Genomic DNA, 19,891 nt, shown 5'->3' on the forward strand with positions numbered 1-19,891 from the left:
AAGGAGAACGAGCACTCACAAAAGATTTCTCTTGCATCCTTCAGGCGGCCATCAAAACACACGTACGGAAGGAAGCCACCATTGAGGCTGTTCCAGAGAATGCTGTGTGGAGCACGCTTGGTGTAAGCCCAGCGGTGAATCAGTTGATGAGCAATTTGCCTAACCTTCTGGCTCAAGCATTTTTGGCTCTTCAAAATCGCAGAGAAGACACCTACCGTGAGAACCGACGACAGCAAATCTTACGAGAATTTCATGAGCGCCAGGATGGCGGACGTAGGGAAGACCGACGAAGGACAAATAATCCTTAAATTGTGAAGGGAGAGAAATAAAGAACACTGTTAGAAGCAGAAGAATTATGTTGATTGTATACAAAAGAATGAATTAATAAAGACGTGTTGTGTTTTGATTTATGTGTTGTGAAACATGAAATTGTACCACAATTAATGCCCAATTTACTGAATAAAGACAGAAATAAGAAATTAGAAACCGACGAGTGGGAGGCTGCGCAGAAGGCTTTGATTCTGGAACAACGTGTAGAACGTAGACGAAGGCTGAGGCAACTTGCCGAAGGACGACCTGCCGAAGGGTTGCCCGAAGGGAACCAAGGAGGTGTCACGGAAGGTGCAGAAGCCGAGGGGAATTTCTACGCGTCGCCAGACTACGGTAGAGCGAGAAGCCTTGAAGAGTTTCTGGAGGAAACTAGGTTACAGAGAGAACTAGTTGAAGAAACTCGAGATCGGTTCAAAAACTTATCTCTCACGCCACGAAGGGAGGATCACCGAAGGGAGCTGGGCACGGGTGACGACGAAGCGCCACAAAGGGAGGATCACCGAAGGGAGCCGGACACGAGTGACGACGAAGGGGAAGCTAACCGCACGGTAGGTACAAGGCAGAACACCGTACCTTCGGTCACCACCACAGGAGACATCAGCGGCATCGGAGGAAGTAACCGCACGGTAGGTACAAGGCAGAACACCGTACCTTTGGTCACCACCACAGGAGACATTAGCGGCATTGGAGGGAGCAGCGCCGGAGGGCAGACACAGCCACAACCACCTCCAAGTGGATGATTTCCATCAATGGCGACCAAACAGAAGTTGCCCAAATTCAACGGGGATAGCAAAGATGATCCTGCACGGCATTGCCGTACATGCGAAACCATCTGGACAGCCAGCGGGGTGACTGACCAGGATGAATGGATGAAGCAGTTTCCCGCCACACTGAGAGGAGTGGCTATTGACTGGTATTCAGACTTGGATAAAACCGAGGTAACTACGTGGGATGAATTGAAGAAAGCATTCGAGAAGGAATTTCGGCTTCTCCGAGATGATAATGAGAGTCTCTGAAATTTATGGAACGAAGCAAGGAAAGAAGGAGACCATACGGGCATATGGCCGCCGGCTAAAGGAATTAGTCGGAAAGATGGAAAGCCAACCGGCTGATGGCTTAAAGAAGCGGTGGTTTGTCGAGGGTCTGAACCCTAAGCTACGACGAAAGATGAAAATTGTGCCTCCGACATCCTACGATGATGCATACAACCGGGCCATGGACTTGGAAAGTTAAAATAAGACGGCCAAAAAGAAGAAGAGTAGATCTTCGTCATCCTCTGAAGATGATACGTCGGAAGAAGAGAGTAGCAATGATGAGAAGCCGAAGAAGAAAGTCACGGCCCTTCAGAAGGATATGGAACGGATGTTAAAAGAGTTTAAGACAATGAAGGGGACCACAAGCAAGGATGATGAACTGTGGTGCACGGATTGTAAGGAGAGTGGCCACACAAAGGGTGCCTGTCCCAAGAAGGCATTCTGTGACATCTGCCAGATCATGGGACATTCTACGAAGGAATGCCCATATAATCTGAAGGCACGTAACCAGCAAGTGCTCTTTGCACATGAGCAGCCCTCCACATCGGATTCAAACAATAATGCATCTTCCGGAGGCTACCGAGGAAACCGACGAGGCGGACGGGGGAATAATAATAATTCCACCAGAAACAGGGTCCAATACGATGCGAAGGGACGCCCGATGATTCAATGTAGGGCTTGCAATCAATGGGGTCATTACGCACGAGAGTGTAATAACAATGACACCGCTCAAAAACTATGTCGGTGGTGTGGCCCCGGTGACCATGAAGATGCCGATTGTCCGAAGTCTGGCGTAGGGGCCAATCTGATTGCTATCGAAGGCAACACACGGGGTAAAGAAGCCATCCTTGCTCTTACCCGAGGACAGGCAAAGGAGGCCCGATACCCCCATCCCCGCACGGAGAAGCAGAGAATGACGGAGGCAAGGGAGGAAATAGAAAGGGCCATGAAAGCCCAACGGGGAGAGCCACACGAGTCATCTGGACCCTACTGCACAGACGCGGAGAGGAACATTGTACGGCAGATGCTCCAAATGGAGGTACCTGTGAAACTGGAAGACCTCCTACACACCATACCGCAATTGGGGACAGTGCTGTTGGGCACGAAGGTTGATAAACCCAAACCGAGAGACATGGACGCTCCCATACTAGGAAGCTCGGCAACAAATCCAGTTGTACTTACCGTCAACAATGGCCGACACCCAGCCGTGGTGGAGATGGGCATCCTGGGCACCATCCTAACGGATACTATAGTAGACGGCGGTTCCGGAGTAAATGTCCTTCCGGAGGACACATGGAAAAAGCTAAGAAAGCCCACTCTGTGGCCACCTACGTTTAATCTGCTAGGTGCAGACCAGCACGGGATTAAACCCCTCGGCATGTTGATGGCACAGCAAGTCACCGTGGGTGCACAACCTTTTGTACTCGACTTCGTGGTCATTCCATTGAAACAGAAAGGGTATGACGCCATACTTGGAAGAGGATGGTTGGTGGCAGCGAAAGCAAACCACAACTGGAAGAAAAATACCCTTTCCATGGAGAAGGGAGGGCGGAAATATACCATTGACCTACACACCCAAGATGTCAGCGAAGAGCTCGCCTCTTCAGACTCGGACTCAGAGGATTCTAATAAAGGGGAAGGGGGTCCCGATGAAAGCAAGGGCAAGAACGCGATGGAGCCGAACAGTGAAGGGGTGCTCGAATTGGAGGGATGTTCTGAAGATGAGGTATGCTCACTTAACGGGCTCTTCCACTGGCAAATGGAGGATTACGAAATGTTCCAAAGCTACAGGCTCGAAGTAGAGGAACCAGATGTAATGTCCCCATTTTGCGAGCATCAGAGTTTGTAAGAATTAGCCTATCATTTTACCCTCGTAGGCTAATAATTATTGATAGAGGGCCTCGTGTGGCAGTTACTTGGTGATTAGAGACATTACTCTTCAGCTGGATTTAGGTTTTGGCCTTTGCACAGGTTTTTTGACTCAGATTGGCACACTTACTATTTATAGTAAGTTACTATTTTGGGAGAGTTAGGGTTCCTATTAATAGAAAGACACCTGAGCAGAGCTTATTGGCAGTGTCGACCTTGATTGGGCCTTTGCAGCTATTTCTAGACTCAGTTCCACATACTTACTATTTATAGTAAGTCACTATTCAGGGTTTCTATTTTTAGACAGGCATCCAATCACATGGAGAACGGGGAGAGTCGACTCCTGGCTCAGACGGTTTAGCAATCAAACAAGTACATCAAGAGATATTAAAGTTTAAGTGACTTAAGTGATTTATTTAATATTTTAATATTATTATAAAGTTCTAAAGTAACTTTATAATAATAAAGTCACTTTAATATAATAAAGTGCGTTAAGTGAATAATTTAATGTGGGAATAAATCTTTTATCCCACATTGGCCAGGAAGGTGTTTGAGCTCTCTTAAGGAAAGAATAAAAGGAAAGGCAAGAGTTCATTCTCGGCATCCAGTTGATGAATAGTATTTTGATTGATTTTTATTGTGGAGCCTAGGGCTTTCGCAATTTTCTTCTTTGGTCATAGGAAACGAAAAAATTCCTATTGATAGTAATTTTGAAGGTGTGAAATAACACCTGAATTATTGCAGTTGTGGGAAAGAATACTTCAGTTCTTTCATTTGTGCAAATTGGTGAATTTTTCTACAAGGGTTTGAAGTTTATTGTTGGAGAACATTTATAATTGGTTGTGAATCGTCCTTCTTTGGCACATGGAGTTATATCATTCTTGTTGGGAGAGATTAACAACAAAATATTCAGGGTTTTAAGAGCAGATTGCAAGTTTGTTCTTGCTGCTACAGTGCGCATGAACAGTGCGCGTGAACAGTGTGCATGAACAGTGCGCGTGAACAGTGCCGTGCTACAGTATTTTGCTTGATTCCGATTGCAACTTTCATCTCCATCATTAAGCATCACTATTATCAGGTTCCTCTTGCAACTATTAGTAGCTAGTATTGAAATATTAGGCATATAATTTTGCTGTTGTAAGTGAACTTAGAATCAGATTTGGCATTGATGTAGTCTTTTTGTAAGCCAATTAGTCTTGGCAAATCCATAGCAGCATTGTACTTAGGAATGAATTCAATAAAGAAGATATATGTTGCATACCATTTGTTTGACGAAATGTCCTTTTAATAGCATATATGATCAGCATAATAGTTGCATGCCAGTTGTTTGTCGAAATGTCAGTTGGCTGTAGGTATGCATTCCATATCTAGTTTTCATGTTTATGCATTAAAAATACCAAAAAGAACTGCACACGCATACTAGTTCATTGTAAGAGGTATTGTCAACATCATTGGTGAACTTCCTAAATTTCTTGGCAACTTTCAATGTGTATCAAACAATCTGAAATACAAAAATCAGAATAGAGAAAGACAACATACAAAGTGTTTGACAATATTCCTTGAGCCAAAATCAGTCAGTTTGGGCAAGGGATATTACACCAGAACAACCAACAGAGGTGTACCTGTCGGAATACAGAGAATATTGGAAGGGAGACACCTTTGTGCCAGCAGGATACAGCAGTTTTGGTTCCACTCGAGCCTCCTGCACCTATAGCGGGGTCCCAGCCTTCGGGCCAGGATGGGGAGGACATTGAGGCTTACTTAGCAGATATGGTGAGGAGGGGTCGGCGAGTGGTGGCAACGGCTCAGACACGAGCTTTGCAGCAGGTTGTGGAGGAATTAGAGCAGGTCCTCCAGTTTATGCGGGTAGGTTGTTCGACAGCTTTTGTTACATGCTTTGAGTCACAAGGGTGGCCAGCTATTCAGACAGATGCAATGCTTGAGGCTTGGAGAATGCCTCAGCCTGTTGTGGAGAGTAGGGTGACTACTCTCGTCCGACAGATTGAGCAGGTTCACAGGGATGCCTACTATGCACTGCGGCAGACGCAGCATGAGTCCGCGGTCCGCGAGGCTGCTCGTGTAGAGATAGAGAGAGATCTCGCCAGACAGCAGGCTTCGTGGGCAGCCGAGAGGACGCAATTGTTAGCACAGCTTGAGACAGCCCGTGCAGAGAAGGTTGCAGTTGACATCCGCCTGTCGGAGGAGCAGAGGGCGCGGAGCCTTGTGCAGCAGGAGTTGGAGGCTGTTACTGCAGAGCGAGGTTTGTTACAAACTCAGTTGGTCGGTATGACAGAGTCTGCGGATACCAAGGAGAAGGAGTTGCTGGAAGCTGCGCATATGGTGAAGACGGCTTTAGAGAAGGTATTGGTGGCAGAGCGGGATGTGGCAGCACGCACTCAGCAGGTTTATGACCTCCGCGCCCGCCTGGGGGCCCAGACACCAGCATCCCAGCCTTCGACTTTAGGGACACTTCCTCAGCCCCCTCCTTGACTTTGTTTTGGGTGTATATATGCATTGTCTCCATTTTGTTGTTAGTCGTCGGAGACGACTTCTTTTTTGGGGGGGATGATGTTATCGGAAAAAATGTATAGTTTAGTAATGTTAATTATTGATAGTTAGTTAGCCGACGGGTAGGTAGTTGGAGTCGCGACGGTTGTGTCGCACCCCTTCGGCTGTCATATATTGTACCACCTCCGGGTGTTGGAGGACATGTAATGTGGACGATAGATTATAATATGAACATCTTTTGACATTTATGGCAAGCTTATTCTGGTACTTCTTTTGTATTAGCATTGTGCATTGCTGTTCGATTTTTGTATTCTTCCTGTTTACCCAGTGAGGTAAACAAAGGTGAATTCTACATACTCATTAAGCTTGGATTCATCCTTGTTCACATGAGAGAGCAGGTTGCTAGCTCAAGGGCACAAGTATGAACTATGTATTATATTAACCTACGTTTGTCAAAGAAAGGTTACGTTCTAAGAGCTAAAGTCATCTTGAGTTGATTGACCGGCATGGAAACTTGACACCAAACATGTATGTTAACCAATGAGTCTCATAGAATCAGAATGTAGTAGCATAGAGACAGACATGAGTGCTTGGTTACTTTTAGGATTGAATTACTTTTAGGAATTCAATCCAACCGAGTAGGATGATGAACAATTGACTTCATGAGTTTTAGCGTGTTGCAATAAAATAGAAACCCTCAGTCAAGGTGATGGTACATCTGTAAGTGTCTACCAGTTTGTTAATCTAGATACACAATCCAACCAAAGGTCATACTAGTTAGGAGTAACCTATAGTGTATGATCGATTAGGGATCTGTGTAGGATCATCCACCGTTCTAGATAGCATGAGTTAGACTTCCATTACCTCCCTGCCAAGGGTCGAGCCAATCCATTCGGATATGGCACAGGGGACTAGTAAGTCCATGGTTGGGCGGAAAAGCGCCCTGATGATACTTTCCCTCCTCACTGGTAACTTGATAAAGTTATGAAGTTTAGAATGTTAGCATAAGATGAAACGTACTCTCTAAACCCTCTCTCTTTTATTTAATACAATGTTAGTTATTTTCTTATCTTACGTTTATGTTTAGTTTAGAGCAATGTAATTACTTTCTAATATTGTTATCACAAAAAAAAAAAAAAAAATCTCTTCCTTTATATGTTAAGTTGTAATTAATCATGTTAACGGCTATATTCGTTTCAGCAAGTTACATTTTTAAATAAATACTTCATTTAAATTTATGCTTGTTAAATTTAAGACCTCCAATTTGGAGTTGCTGAGGGTAAGTTTATAGAAATTTAATAGTTATTTTCAATTACCTTAAAATTTGCAATAAAATTTTAACTATAATTTATAAACTATATGACATCTACTTTTTTAAATTTTACTTTGTTAAACTACATTACATTGCTAAGACTCGATTTCACATCGCACACAATCATTTAAAGATGACTTGTGAAGGTGTGAGAGGTGTTGAGCACCATGGTCATTAACAACCAATAAAGTGTGTGGAAGTACGAAAATGTCAAAAGATCAAATCATTATAATAGATGATGATTGGTGAACTTGTGTGAATTACATCTTGAGTTTCATTGAGCCACCATGAGTAGTTTTTTTGATATGGAAGAATTATTTCTAGAAGAATTATATGATGGCATGGACTCCAAGATATAAAAAAGTATGTAAAATTCCCTAACTAGGCTTTGATTGCAGTCAGTTGCATAACTAGGACATAGCAGAAGATTATTTATGCAGCACAGTCAAAGGTGGAAATGAAAACCTTACACATTATTTTCTTTATTTGGAGTGTTCCTTATTTGCATTGATTCTTATTCTATTTTAGTAATCACTGAAAACATATAGCAAACTAGAACAGACATTGATATCAATTTATTCCTTTAGAGAATAGGGAAGAGAATTCTTTTCATGATGCACCTAGTTGGGTAGTGATGTCCGTTGATTAAGACTTCACGTTGATTCATAACCCTTCAATAGAAGGACAGAATGATACATTTCTGGTTGCAACCGATTCACCGAAGCGTATAATGTTTGTACATATGCATCAGGTCTGAAGACGCTGCACTTCTAATGTATGCAAATACTATGAAATCCTCCACGCGATTTCCATTTCCTCCACACCACCATGATGGCAATCTCTTCCTCCCACATTAACTGGCGGCACTACCCATATGCAGTAAGGCAAACTTTCTCGTCACTACCCGATATCGGGTTACCAAGGCACGCTTAGACATCCTACGTCGATGCAGTGTTTCCAGATTGCAGAGGTACAGGCGATAGTTTGTGTGATGTCGTGTATGCTTCCCACGATTCCGTTGTTTGTATTTGCATTAATACGCACTCCGCATCATTTATCAGGGATCACTGTTGAACTTCACTCGGTATTAAGCAAGATTGATTCTTCTCCAGAATCATATTACCAATAGGTCAGTCGAGGATTGACAAAAGGCTATTAATCTCTGAAATGTGTATTAACACACGCAGGATTCAAATCTTTTCTTCCACCCATACCTCCCATCTCCCGACACCATCCTTTTATTCACTAAAAATTGGTTTTATTTCTCAAAATAGTTAAATAGATAATTACAGTGTTAATGAAATGCTTTATTAAAATGCTTTAATAAATAGGAAAATATAATATTAATTATTTATATTAATGAATGAGATATTAATATAAAGTAATTAATATTTTTTTCACATTTAGACCACATTTACTAGGGGACATTATAGTCTCCCTTGCCCAAATGTTGCTTGCCCGCAAGCAACTATAACTCTAAATGTTGAAGAACCTGCTCATTTTCCCAAGTAGCATCATCTAAAGGTAAATTCAGCCATTTGATGAGATATTCCCTGATTGTCCTATTCCGCAAATGCCTATCCCGGGTCTCCAAAATCACTTCAGGTATCATTGCTAATTTTCCTTCCTCATCCAATGGTGGTAGATTTTCTAAAACCTTCACCTGTTGACTTAAAGCTCTTGTGAGACAAGATACGTGGAACACATTATGTATTCTGTTTTCGGCCTGTAAGGCTAATTCATATGCCACTGCACCAACCTTTCAAATTACTTGGTATGACCCATAAAACCGGGGCTTCAATTTCTCAGCCCCACTACGCTTGAGAGATGACTGCCTATAGGGTTGTAGTCTGAGATACACCAAATCTCCTATGTCAAAGTGACGCTCAACACACTTCTTATCGGCATAAATTTTTTGTTGATTCTGTGCACATTGCAAATTTTCCTTAAGTGCTTTCAATATATCTTGGCATTCCTAAAGTACATCACGAGATTTGGGTCCATTACTTTGATTGAAAGCAAGATCAATAAAAGATAGTGCATCATACCCATATAATGCTTTGAAAGGAGTCATACCAATAGATAGATATATGATATGTAGTATTATAGCAATATTCACCCAAATATAACCAACGGATTCATGCTTTCTGATGTCCAGACACATAATTACGAAGGTATCCCTCAATCCACATGTTTACTATTTCTGGGTTTGTGGATGATAACTCGTACTGTGATTTAACTCTGTACCTGTCAATCTGAAAAGTTCCCCCCAAAATATACTCAAAAATCTGCTATCTCGGTCACTGATTATATTTTTTGGTAAACCATGTAAACGGAACACCTCTTGAAAGAATAGTTCTGCGAGCTGAACAACTGTGAATTCTGTAGTGATAGATAAGAGATGTGCAAATTTAGTTAATCTATCAACAACAACAAAAATGCAATCTTTACCTTGAGATCGTGGTAGGCCTGTAATGAAATCCATAGATATACTTTCCCATTTATGTTCTGGTATAGGCAATGGCTGCAATAGACCCGCAGGATAAGTATGCTCTGATTTATTTTGTTGACAAGTGATGCATTCTTTGACATAACTAAGGACATCATTCTTTAGACCTTTCCAAGTGAATCTTTCCCTTATCTGCCGATAAGTTTAGAAGTAGCCGGGATGCCCCGCTAAAGGAACATCATGCACTGATTGGAGGATTTTCTCTTTCAACTTCGATCCTAGAATCAAGTAAATCTTGTCTTTGTAATAGATAATATCATTTACAACCTTATATTTATCATCTTGTGTATTACCATCTAGCAAATCACAGGCAAAAGAATCCTTGGAATATTCAACCAGCAATAAAGATTTCAAATCAGCTGTTACTACAAATAATGCATTTATTTCAGGCCTTCTAGATAGTGCATCTGCAACAACATTGTTTTTACTTTTAACATATTCAATTTCGAAATCATAAGCTTGGATCTTACTGATCCATTTTTACTGTCTGTCATTCAAGTCTTTCTGTCCCAAGAAATATCTCAAACTGTTATGGTCAGTTCTGACTACAAATTTGCCACCAACCAAATATAGTCTAAATTTTGCCAATGTGGCATTGATTGCCAACATTTCTTTGTCATAAATAGAATACAATCTCTCTAGGTTATTAAGTTTCCTGCTTTCATACGCTATAGGATGTTTATTTTTCATTAAGACCGCTCCTATTCCTTCACCAGATGCATCACATTCCAAGACAAAAGGCTGATTAAAATCTGGAAGTGCAAGTACTGGGCAAGAACTCATTACCTCTTTCAGTTTCTCAAAAACTTCTTGTGCCTCCTCCCTCCAAGGGAATGCCCCCTTTTTGGTAAGAGTTGTCAACGGTGCCCCGAGCTATGAAAAGCCTCTGACAAATCTTCTGTAATAACTGCATAATCCAAAGAATCCTCGTAAATCTATAAGATTCTGTGGTGGTGGCCAATCCAAAATGCATCTTATTTTTTCCTGATGAACTTGTACACTTGTAGCACTGATCATATGCCCTAAATACAAAAATTTTGTCAGTCCAAATTCACATTTAGAGGCCTTTGCATAAAGTGATTGAGATTCCATAATACTAAGAACAATATCAATATGTTTCAAGTGGTCTTCCCAAGTTTTGTTGTAAATCAATATATCATCAAAGAAAACTAGCAGAAATTTCCTCAACTGTTTGTTAATGTATGAGTCATGCAAGACTAAAATGTTGCCGGAGCATTTAACCCAAATGGCATAACCAAGAATTCATAATGACCATAATGACAACGGAAAGCAGTTTTATGGATATCTTGATCTCTTAACTTAATTTGACGATATCCTGACCTCAAATCAATTTTAGAAAAATAAATAGCACAATGTAATTCATCTAACAACTCATCAATTCGAGGAATTGGATACCTATTTTTTATTGTGTTTTTATTAAGAGCACGGTAATCTATACACATGAGAAGTGTCCCATCCTTCTTTTTGACCAGTACTAAAGATGATGCAAAAGGACTAGAACTGGACCTGATATGCCCCATATCCAACAATTCCTTAATTGTCTTTTCTATTTCATCTTTGAATGTTTTAGGATGTCTGTAAGGAGTTGTGATAACGGGTTTTGCACCTTCCTCTAATTCAATGGTATGTTCAAATCCTCTGTCAAGCGGAACTCCTGGAGGTATATCACTGAAAACCAAATTATGTGAATCTAATACTTTCAACAAATCATCTTGATAATTTTTAGATTCAAATCCTGATACCTTGTTGGAAATTAAACATTGTGACGACCATGCCACATCACCATGTCTGAAAATAGCCTCCATTCTTTTAGCACTAACAATCCTGGGACCACCGTTAGACATACCCCGAAGCACTACTTTCTTATCATCAATCTTAAAAGAAAATTCCAATCTTTTAAAACTCTGAGTGTACTCATCTAATGTTTCCATCCATTGGATGCCCAAAACAACATTTGTATCAGCCAAGTCAATCACATAAAAATCATCAGTAACAGTATAATTGCCAAGAGTAATACTCAATTTAGGGATTTTATGAGTACTAGACAAATTAGTTCCACCTGCTACTCTAACATCAAAACCTTCATGTTTTTCAGTTTGCAATCCACGTTTTTCCAAAACAGCTGCATCTACAAAATTATGAGTAGAACCACTATCAAGCATGACAACCACACGCTGCCCATTCAAAACTCCTCTAACTCTAAAAATATTATAATGAGTTGTTCCTGTCATAGATGCTATTAACCCTTCTCCATGTTTCGTACCTGTCCCTGATTCTGTGTTCTGTGGTACAGATTCTATATTAGGATCCACATTCTCTTCATCGTCACTATCTGACATAACCTCAATGTAATGAATTTTTCCCTTTCCCAAACATCTATGTCCTGGCTGCCATGACTCTCTACAGCTAAAACATAGTTTTTTCCTTCTGAGTTCTTCCCTCTCTTCTTTATCTAACTTGTGTTTAGGGAAATTATCTTTATTGAAAGATTGTTTGTCATTTTCAGGTTTAGATGGTGGGGCTTTATTAAAAACTTTCCCTTTTGAAGATGGTTCCAATTCTCTTGCCCTTTTAATAGCTGTTTTTAAAGTAGGAGGGTTCAAGGACTTAACCCAACCTTTGAGCGAATCAGACAATCCATCTACGAATATCACAATTTTGGTCTTTCTAAAATTTCAGTTACTAAAACTGCCAATTTTTCAAATTCAGAAATGTATTGTTCAACAGCTCCAGATTGCTTAAGCTCAGTTAAATCTTTAACATGAAGTTCAGGATCTTTAGAGTCAAATCTGTCAATAAGTTTCTCAGTGAATTCAACATATGTAACAATCTGATTATGACCCAAGGTTACTTGCCCATGGTGCCACCATTCGTGTGCTACACCGTCAAGATGTAATGCTGCATATTTGATTGCTTCATCTTCCAACATAGGATTTAATTGGAAGTAGGTGTCAAGTTTATGCACCCAAACTCTAGCTGTTGTTTTCCCGAGCCCATCAAAATAAGGAATAGACATCTTACCTATTTTCCTCTGCAATTGAATGTTATTCCCTCACTATCCCCTTGGCCTATGTTTCATTCTGACATCCAAGTACTCTCTAAATGTCATGGTTGATCTAAAATCATCCCCTGATAATAACCAATCTTGGTGTATCTCATCTTGTAATTTGTCTAATTGTCGGTTCGTTTTCTGGTTGCACATTTCTAACAGTGAACGTTGGCATAAAAGGTTTGGATGTTCCTGTTCTTTCCGGCTGATTATTGACAGAATGCTCATCTCTAGCCCCATTGTTTGCCCCAACATTATGGTGTTGATTATTTCCATTATTTTGATGTTGATTAATAAATTGGGTCATTAAATTAGTCATTCTGTTGACGTTGTCTTGCATATCTTGTTGACTTCTAATTAAAGTTGTTATGAGATCCCTATTGTTTTCCAGTTCCCCCATACTATTTGTTTCAAAAATAATCTCTTCGTCAGTTGCAGTATGGCTGTCCTCAATTTCAAACTGAATAGAAGAACTACTTTGTACTAAAGGAGAATTTGGATATCGGTTTTGTCGGACCCTAGTATTCCGAAAATTATAATTTCCCTGGTGCATACTCAGCTGTGCATAGATTTTACATGAATTTCCAACTCAAGAACACCCTACAGGCTAGCAAGAATTCTAAGCTCTGATACCACTGTAAAATTCCCTAACTAGGCTTTGATTGCAGTCAGTTGCATAACCAAGACATCGCAGAAGATTATTTATGCAGCACAGTCAAAGATAGAAATGAACACCTTACACATTATTTTCTTTATTTGGAGTCTTCCTTATTTGCATTGATTCTTATTCTATTTTAGTAATCACTGAAAACATATAGCAAACTAGAACAAACATTGATATCAATTTATTCCTTCAGAGAATAGGGAAGAGAATTCTTTTCATGATGCACCTAGTTGGGTAGTGATGTCCATTGATTAAGACTTCACATTGATTCATAACCCTTCAATAGAAGGACGGAATAATACATTTCTGGTTGCAGCCGATTCACTGGAGCGTATAATGTATGCTGCACTTCTACTATATACAAATACTACGAAATCCTCCACGCGATTTCCATTTCCTCCACACCGCGATGATGGCAGTCTCTTCCTCCCACATTAACTGACGGCACTACCCGTATCCAATAAGGCAAACTTTCGCGTCACTACCTGATATCGGGTTACCAAGGCACGCTTAGACGTCCTACGTTGATGCAATGTTTCCGGATTGCAGAGGTACTGGCGATAGTTTGTGTGATGCCGTGTATGCTTCCCGCGATTCCGTTGTTTGTATTTGCATTAATACGCACTCCCTGCATCATATACTAAGGATCACTGTTGAACTTCACTCGGTATTAAGCAAGAATGATTCTTCTCCAGAATCGTATGACCAACAGGTCAGTCGAGGAGTGACAGAAGGCTATTAATCTTTGAAATGTGTATTAACACACGCAAGATTCAAATCTTTTCTTCCACCCATACCTCCCATCTCCCGACGCCATCCTTTTATTCACCAAAAATTGGTTTTATTTCCCGTAATAGTTAAGTAGATAATGAAGGTGTTAATGAAATGCTTTATTAAAATGCTTGAATAAATAGGAACATATAATATTAATTATTTATATTAATGAATGAGATATTAATATAAAGTAACTAATATTTTTTTCACGTTTGACCACATTTAGACCACATTTACTAGGGGACATTACAAAATAAGAGCCACAATAGAAAAGAAAGAAAATGACCCCAACGAATTGTTGATTGCTCAAACAAGAATGACCACAACCATGCATCTCCTTGTGTTTGCAGTGTCCCAAACATTATAACATAATTTCTCTTTTCTAGGAGAATGGCACCATATGGAGACATTGAATTTGTTGAAGAGTACAAAAAAGCATTCCAATGAATATTCTCAAATCAAAAGTGGAGGATATTGTTACAAATGAGTTTAGCAATCCCATCTCATCATAGAGCAACAATATCAATGCTCTTTGAGACAAGTACAAAAACGCTCATGCATAGTGATACCTCTACAAGCAAGGTTATATGTACCTCCATCGTCTTGCAATCACAATTCCATCATAAATAAGAATTTCTTTTTTAACATTTTTACTATTCTTTAGCAGCTATATATTACCATTTACAATTTATAATCACAAATATTGTATTTACTTTCTCTCCAATTTCAACAGGTTATGAGTTCTTCTTTGGATAAATGGAAATGAAGTGCACACTCATCTCTCCATTTAGTTAACTGCAACCAATTGGCTGTTAAAAAAGGAAAAGATTTGGTCTATATGAATTCCAACTTGCACATCGTACTGCATAAGCAAGTTGACTACAAGTAAAAGGCATTGAAGAATTGGGATATAGCTTTCCAAAGTCACTTTAGATGATGAGGCTCCTACACATGACGTTGCTAGTACGAATGGCAGTACAATTGCATGTGATTCAAATGAAGTTGACAAGAAATGATTTTGATGCCCTCATTGAAAAGCAACATGCACATTTTTAATTGTATTTACTATGTTTATATTTTCATATTTTTTATTGTATTACTATGTTTATATTTTGTAATGATACGATACACTGATATGGCATTGAATTAGCAATTATCTTTATCACTATCATAGTATCAAGTATCAAATGAGTTTTCAATTTTATTTTTTCCTTTTTGTCAAATTATATATATTCAGTCATATCAAACCCAATGAAAAAGAAATCACCCTACCAGCATACCTAAACCCTGAGCCTATACCCGAACCAACAACTTAGCAATTTGAAAATAAATTGTTCACCAAGGTGCTTGAACAATTACCATGAGAGTCTCTACATACACACTTTTATACACCAAATGAAAACAAGTGAACCTCCTCGATAACTTTTATTGAATTTCTAGATTAAGGTAAAAAAGTGAGCAAAGAATTACCTATGCATGGAAAGTTGAGGAATGCCACAATCCACAGTGCGAATGCCAATTCCAGACGCCAGTATTGGACCAATTGTAGAGCCACAACCCATGTCATTCCTCACAACAAAGTCCTGGAAAAAAGTAGGATTTAGAATTTAGATTAGCTGGTTAATTGCTAGCTTAAGTACTTCACATGTATTGAATTATTTCCAATGCAAAGACATCTTATATACTTGATTGACTAGCTTCTTGACTGGATATCTTTCCATACTATTAAGGAACAAAACATCCTTTCAATTGATAGGAATTTGGGTTGTTTAAGAATAAGATTCACCTAGGATCTGTCAATTTTATCCATGATTAAATGTTTAATTTAATTTTACTTTTAGGTCCAATAGAGGCCAAAAATGACCAAAGGATCTGCAATAAAAACAACAATGTAAAAGCAAACGCATTGCTAGCAACCAAGAAGAACCAGAGGAAGGTCAAACAAGACAATTAGAAGAAAAAAAAGTAAAAACATGTAAGAACCCTAGTTCTTAAGAGTAGTTGGACAGAGATGCTCTAGAACATTAATGTCTAAATGTCTAGGAAGATGTGTTAAACTAGAGTTCATCAGTTTTTTTCCCCACCTTTGAGAATCAGGTTGGCATTAGTATCTTGATGAAGCCTCTAAATCCTGTAGTGCCTTAAACGAATCGTGTATATGCATTTCTGGTTTGGAAGAGGTCATTACAGTAAATGTTCCAATTTGAAAGGAATTGGCACTGTGTTTTCTATTGGAAATATCTTGCAAAATATATAAGGTTAGACACCTCTAGTATTCATATGGAATGAAAGACCTCAAAGAGCCTTGCAAGTATTTATACAAGCAGTGGAATCCCTAATGAAATTCAAAGAATATTGGTAGCTCAAATGAACCTCAAATCTGGGTTCCCAATGCAAAGGCTGGAGGTGCACTGCTCTCCTATGAAAATAGTGCTCTCAATTGGAATTGATAAGTGCTAATGCAGGTTTATTCTAATGCAAGTTTCAAGTAGTAGATAACTAATATCTCGTTGGCTGTAGATTTGATGTCTTGGAAGTACAAATGGAACTGACATAAGCAGAGGAGTCACTGTGCTCAAGGTGTTACGCCCTTCATACTTTGACAAAAATCAATTAAGTGATTACAACTAATAATTAATTAATTCAATGATAGCTAGTTAAATTGATCAGACGTGAAATTTAATTAATAAGATAATTTAATTTAGTATAAATGGAATTAGTTAATTTATTCACTTTAATGGTTTACTAAATTAAGAGTGATTTATCATATGCAAATTAAAATTAAATCGTTTACCTTTGACTATACAGTTTTGAATAAAGATTCATGTGGCTAGAAAATTTTAGATGATTAGTCGCTATTTTAGTACTATAATTTTATCACAAAGAAGTTATGATTATGCATTGAAAGGTGTGTATGCAAGTTATTGTTTAGCATTGAAATAATAGAAAGAAATAAAAGTGTGAGGAGGGCAGCGGCAAGAGGGTTTATTGTCGATTCCCAAATAAAGGGAGTTTATAAAAGTATGGGAAGATCTTATGAGCACCTTTTCTTTTAACTATAATTCAAAACTTGTTCTGATTTCAGGTATTGAGAAGATGAAGAATTAAAGAAGGTAGCTGGATAAGATAATAGGTTTGGGTCTGGGTTTGGCCCCTCATACCCCCAAGGCATGCCCAAGGCAACCTAACTACTTTTAAGACATACTCGGGGGCACCTAGGTCATGCTTTGTGCATACCCAACACAAACAAAAAAGTGTATAGTGTTCCATCTTTAATGCTCATGTTTGGTCTGCTAGATTTCCTTCTCCCACTATTCTTTTCCATCGCTAGCAATCTGACATAAAGACATTTTAATCTTTGGTGGATCCTATGCTTAACACGACAAAATTATAGGAGAAATGAGAAGACATATTCTTTCACAGGTGTGACGACTGTAGACTTCGGTTAACTATTTGTGGTTGTGACCCATGGGAGACAACGCAGTTAATATCTGATAAAACTTACTTTATTCTACTTCCTAGATTTCTACTTGTTGAATGGAATAGCACAAACAAACCAATAGAGGCGTCTAGATCATAGAATTGAGCAATCATGAGAAAGTGTTTACATTTATGCAGCAACCTTTAAAATCCTTCCAAATGAAGGAATGGAGAAAGCTTAACCAGCACACAAGTTTTAGGTCCTTCACAACGCCCAACTGGTGATGCATTTAGCAATGGTAGATGTGAGTACTCATATCATTTCATTTATTCAAACTTCATGGCCCTATCATTCTAAACTCAGCTGGCCTAACCATGTTCCATCAAAAGCCCCCAACTAAATTGGGTTCATGGAGCTCAAATAGTACCAAGTATTACTATAAAACATTTATTGTTATATACAAAATAGGATTTGTTTTTATTTATATAATATTATATTATTTTTCCTCCCAAAAGCCGGGGCATTTGTGTGGATGGCTCTTCATAACAGAATCCTTACTAGAGAAAGGTTATGAAAGATCAACATTGCGGGCCCCCATTGGTCTGTATTGTATAACGAGGCAGAGGAAAGTACAAACCATCTTTTGGTACATTGCAAAGTTGCTCAAAAATGGTCATATTTTTGCAGGAAATTGGAATGAAATGGCCCTTTACAAAACGACCTAATGAGTATATTCTATGCTTGGCCACAAATGCTCAGATGATCTCTAAGAGAAGGTTTGTGGCAATAAACCCCAACAATAATTATTTGGCAACTGCAGAAGGAGAGAAACAATTAAATATTTAAAGGAAAAGAATCGTCACTATTATTGCTTCTCAACGAAATTGAAATGGGCATTTGTGAGCATCTAAATACAAAAATTGCTCATAGAAAATGTAAGTTTTTTTCTCGATGGGATGAGAAAATGTTACATAACCGGCCCCACCTTATCAAACCCAGAGGAGATTTTGTCAACTAAACCTCAAAAAGGATGGGAGCGCATTGGAACTTCTCCCCATCTAGAACATTAAAACTAAACTTTAGTGGTATTGCACAAGGAAATCCAGGCTTGTTGGGCGCTGGTTTTGTAATACGCAATGATAAAGGGGCTGTTCTTTGAGCAGGGGCAATCAAACTCCCTAACAGCTCAAACAACGAAGCCGAATTTGCTGCCCTCCACACTGAAATCAAACTGTTTATTGAAAAAAATATTAGACAAATCGACGTGGAGGGAAACTCGCTACTAGTGATCAACGCAATGGCAAAGCGCTCAGACCCAAGCTATAAATTGAACGCATGGATCGAACAGATAGTAATGTACTCGGAGAAATTGGACAATTTCTATTCGCTCACATTTTCCATGAAGCAAACATAGTAGCAGACTACTTGTCAAAACATGCCATCAATCAAAAGTTGCTTGTCGTCATTTCTAACTGCAAGGATGCATAGAAAGATCTCACTAAGCTCAGAAAAAGATGCCAAGCCTATGCAGCACCATTCCTTTTGGGCATGTATTTGGCACCTAAATGATAAATCTGAATTCAAATCAGATGATAGATCGCCACAATAGTTTCCAAGTCATTTCAAACAAGAGTATCGAGTATGGAAGCAAGATGGCTGTGTAGGGGAAAAAGCGAGACTAGGTTAACATGCCCTAATCCTACCTTTTGACACACATTACGGAATACGAAAGAGCCTAGAGGTATCACACAATTGGCTACTTCTTTTTGTGAAAGAGAGAGCCACGGGCTACCTATTAGGATTTCTATTCCTTTGTTGAAATTGAAAGATAAGATTATGCAAGTTCAATCCCTAACCCTAAAATGCAAGTATGAACTGATAACAAGATTGCAGAATTGAACTTAAACAATGGAAAGCTGCAAACACAAGGACGAGACAAGAATGCAGATGCGTACCCGGAGTCAAAATTTGATTGAAAATGTTCGGGACCGGGGCGCAGGCGCCACTGTCCTGATTCTGTCCTGGAAACTGCACCTGAAACTGCCGTTTTGCACTCTGGAAAACTGTCGGAAATGCTGTCTGTCAGGAGGACCAGGGCGCCCAGCGCCCTTGTCCTGGCAGGACCAGAGCGCCCCACACCCCTGTCCTGGTCTTTTGCTCTGCAATTTGGTGTGGAGTGCTGTCTCGACCTTCTTTTCCCGAATCTACAACCTGCGGCGTCGTCCGAGTCCCGAAACCTGCACTTAAATCTGAAAAGGGTATGGTGGGCGGCTATATAGGGTTTTGCCTTAGTCAAACCCCCGCTTCGGTGATTTCCACCTCCACGAATAGCCAAGTTGTATTGTAAAAGTAATGTGTGTGCAGACCTTGTGTGTGTGCAAGATCTAAAATGCAAGTAAA

At 39.4% G+C, this 19,891-nt stretch overlaps 1 protein-coding gene across 8 annotated transcripts in view; it reads right to left on the reverse strand.

Moving 5' to 3' along the window:
- LOC131061292 (probable aspartyl aminopeptidase) overlaps positions 1-19,891 on the reverse strand; it is a 159,599-nt gene that overhangs the window by 40,455 nt on the left and 99,253 nt on the right. For 4 of the 8 annotated variants that reach the window (XM_057994897.2, XM_057994899.2, XM_057994902.2 and 1 more), the window contains exon 9: positions 15,541-15,653. The exons of 1 other annotated variant lie outside the window; for it this stretch is intronic. In XM_057994897.2, the coding sequence (XP_057850880.1) occupies positions 15,541-15,653 (113 nt within the window). Of the gene's footprint in view, positions 1-10,348; positions 10,585-15,540; positions 15,654-19,891 lie in introns of all 8 variants that reach the window. 3 more of the 8 variants (XM_057994896.2, XM_057994900.2, XR_009359310.1) reach the window with 2 other exon arrangements.

This window comes from Cryptomeria japonica, chromosome 11, assembly GCF_030272615.1.
Source record: "Cryptomeria japonica chromosome 11, Sugi_1.0, whole genome shotgun sequence".
NCBI classification, from domain to species: domain Eukaryota; kingdom Viridiplantae; phylum Streptophyta; class Pinopsida; order Cupressales; family Cupressaceae; genus Cryptomeria; species Cryptomeria japonica.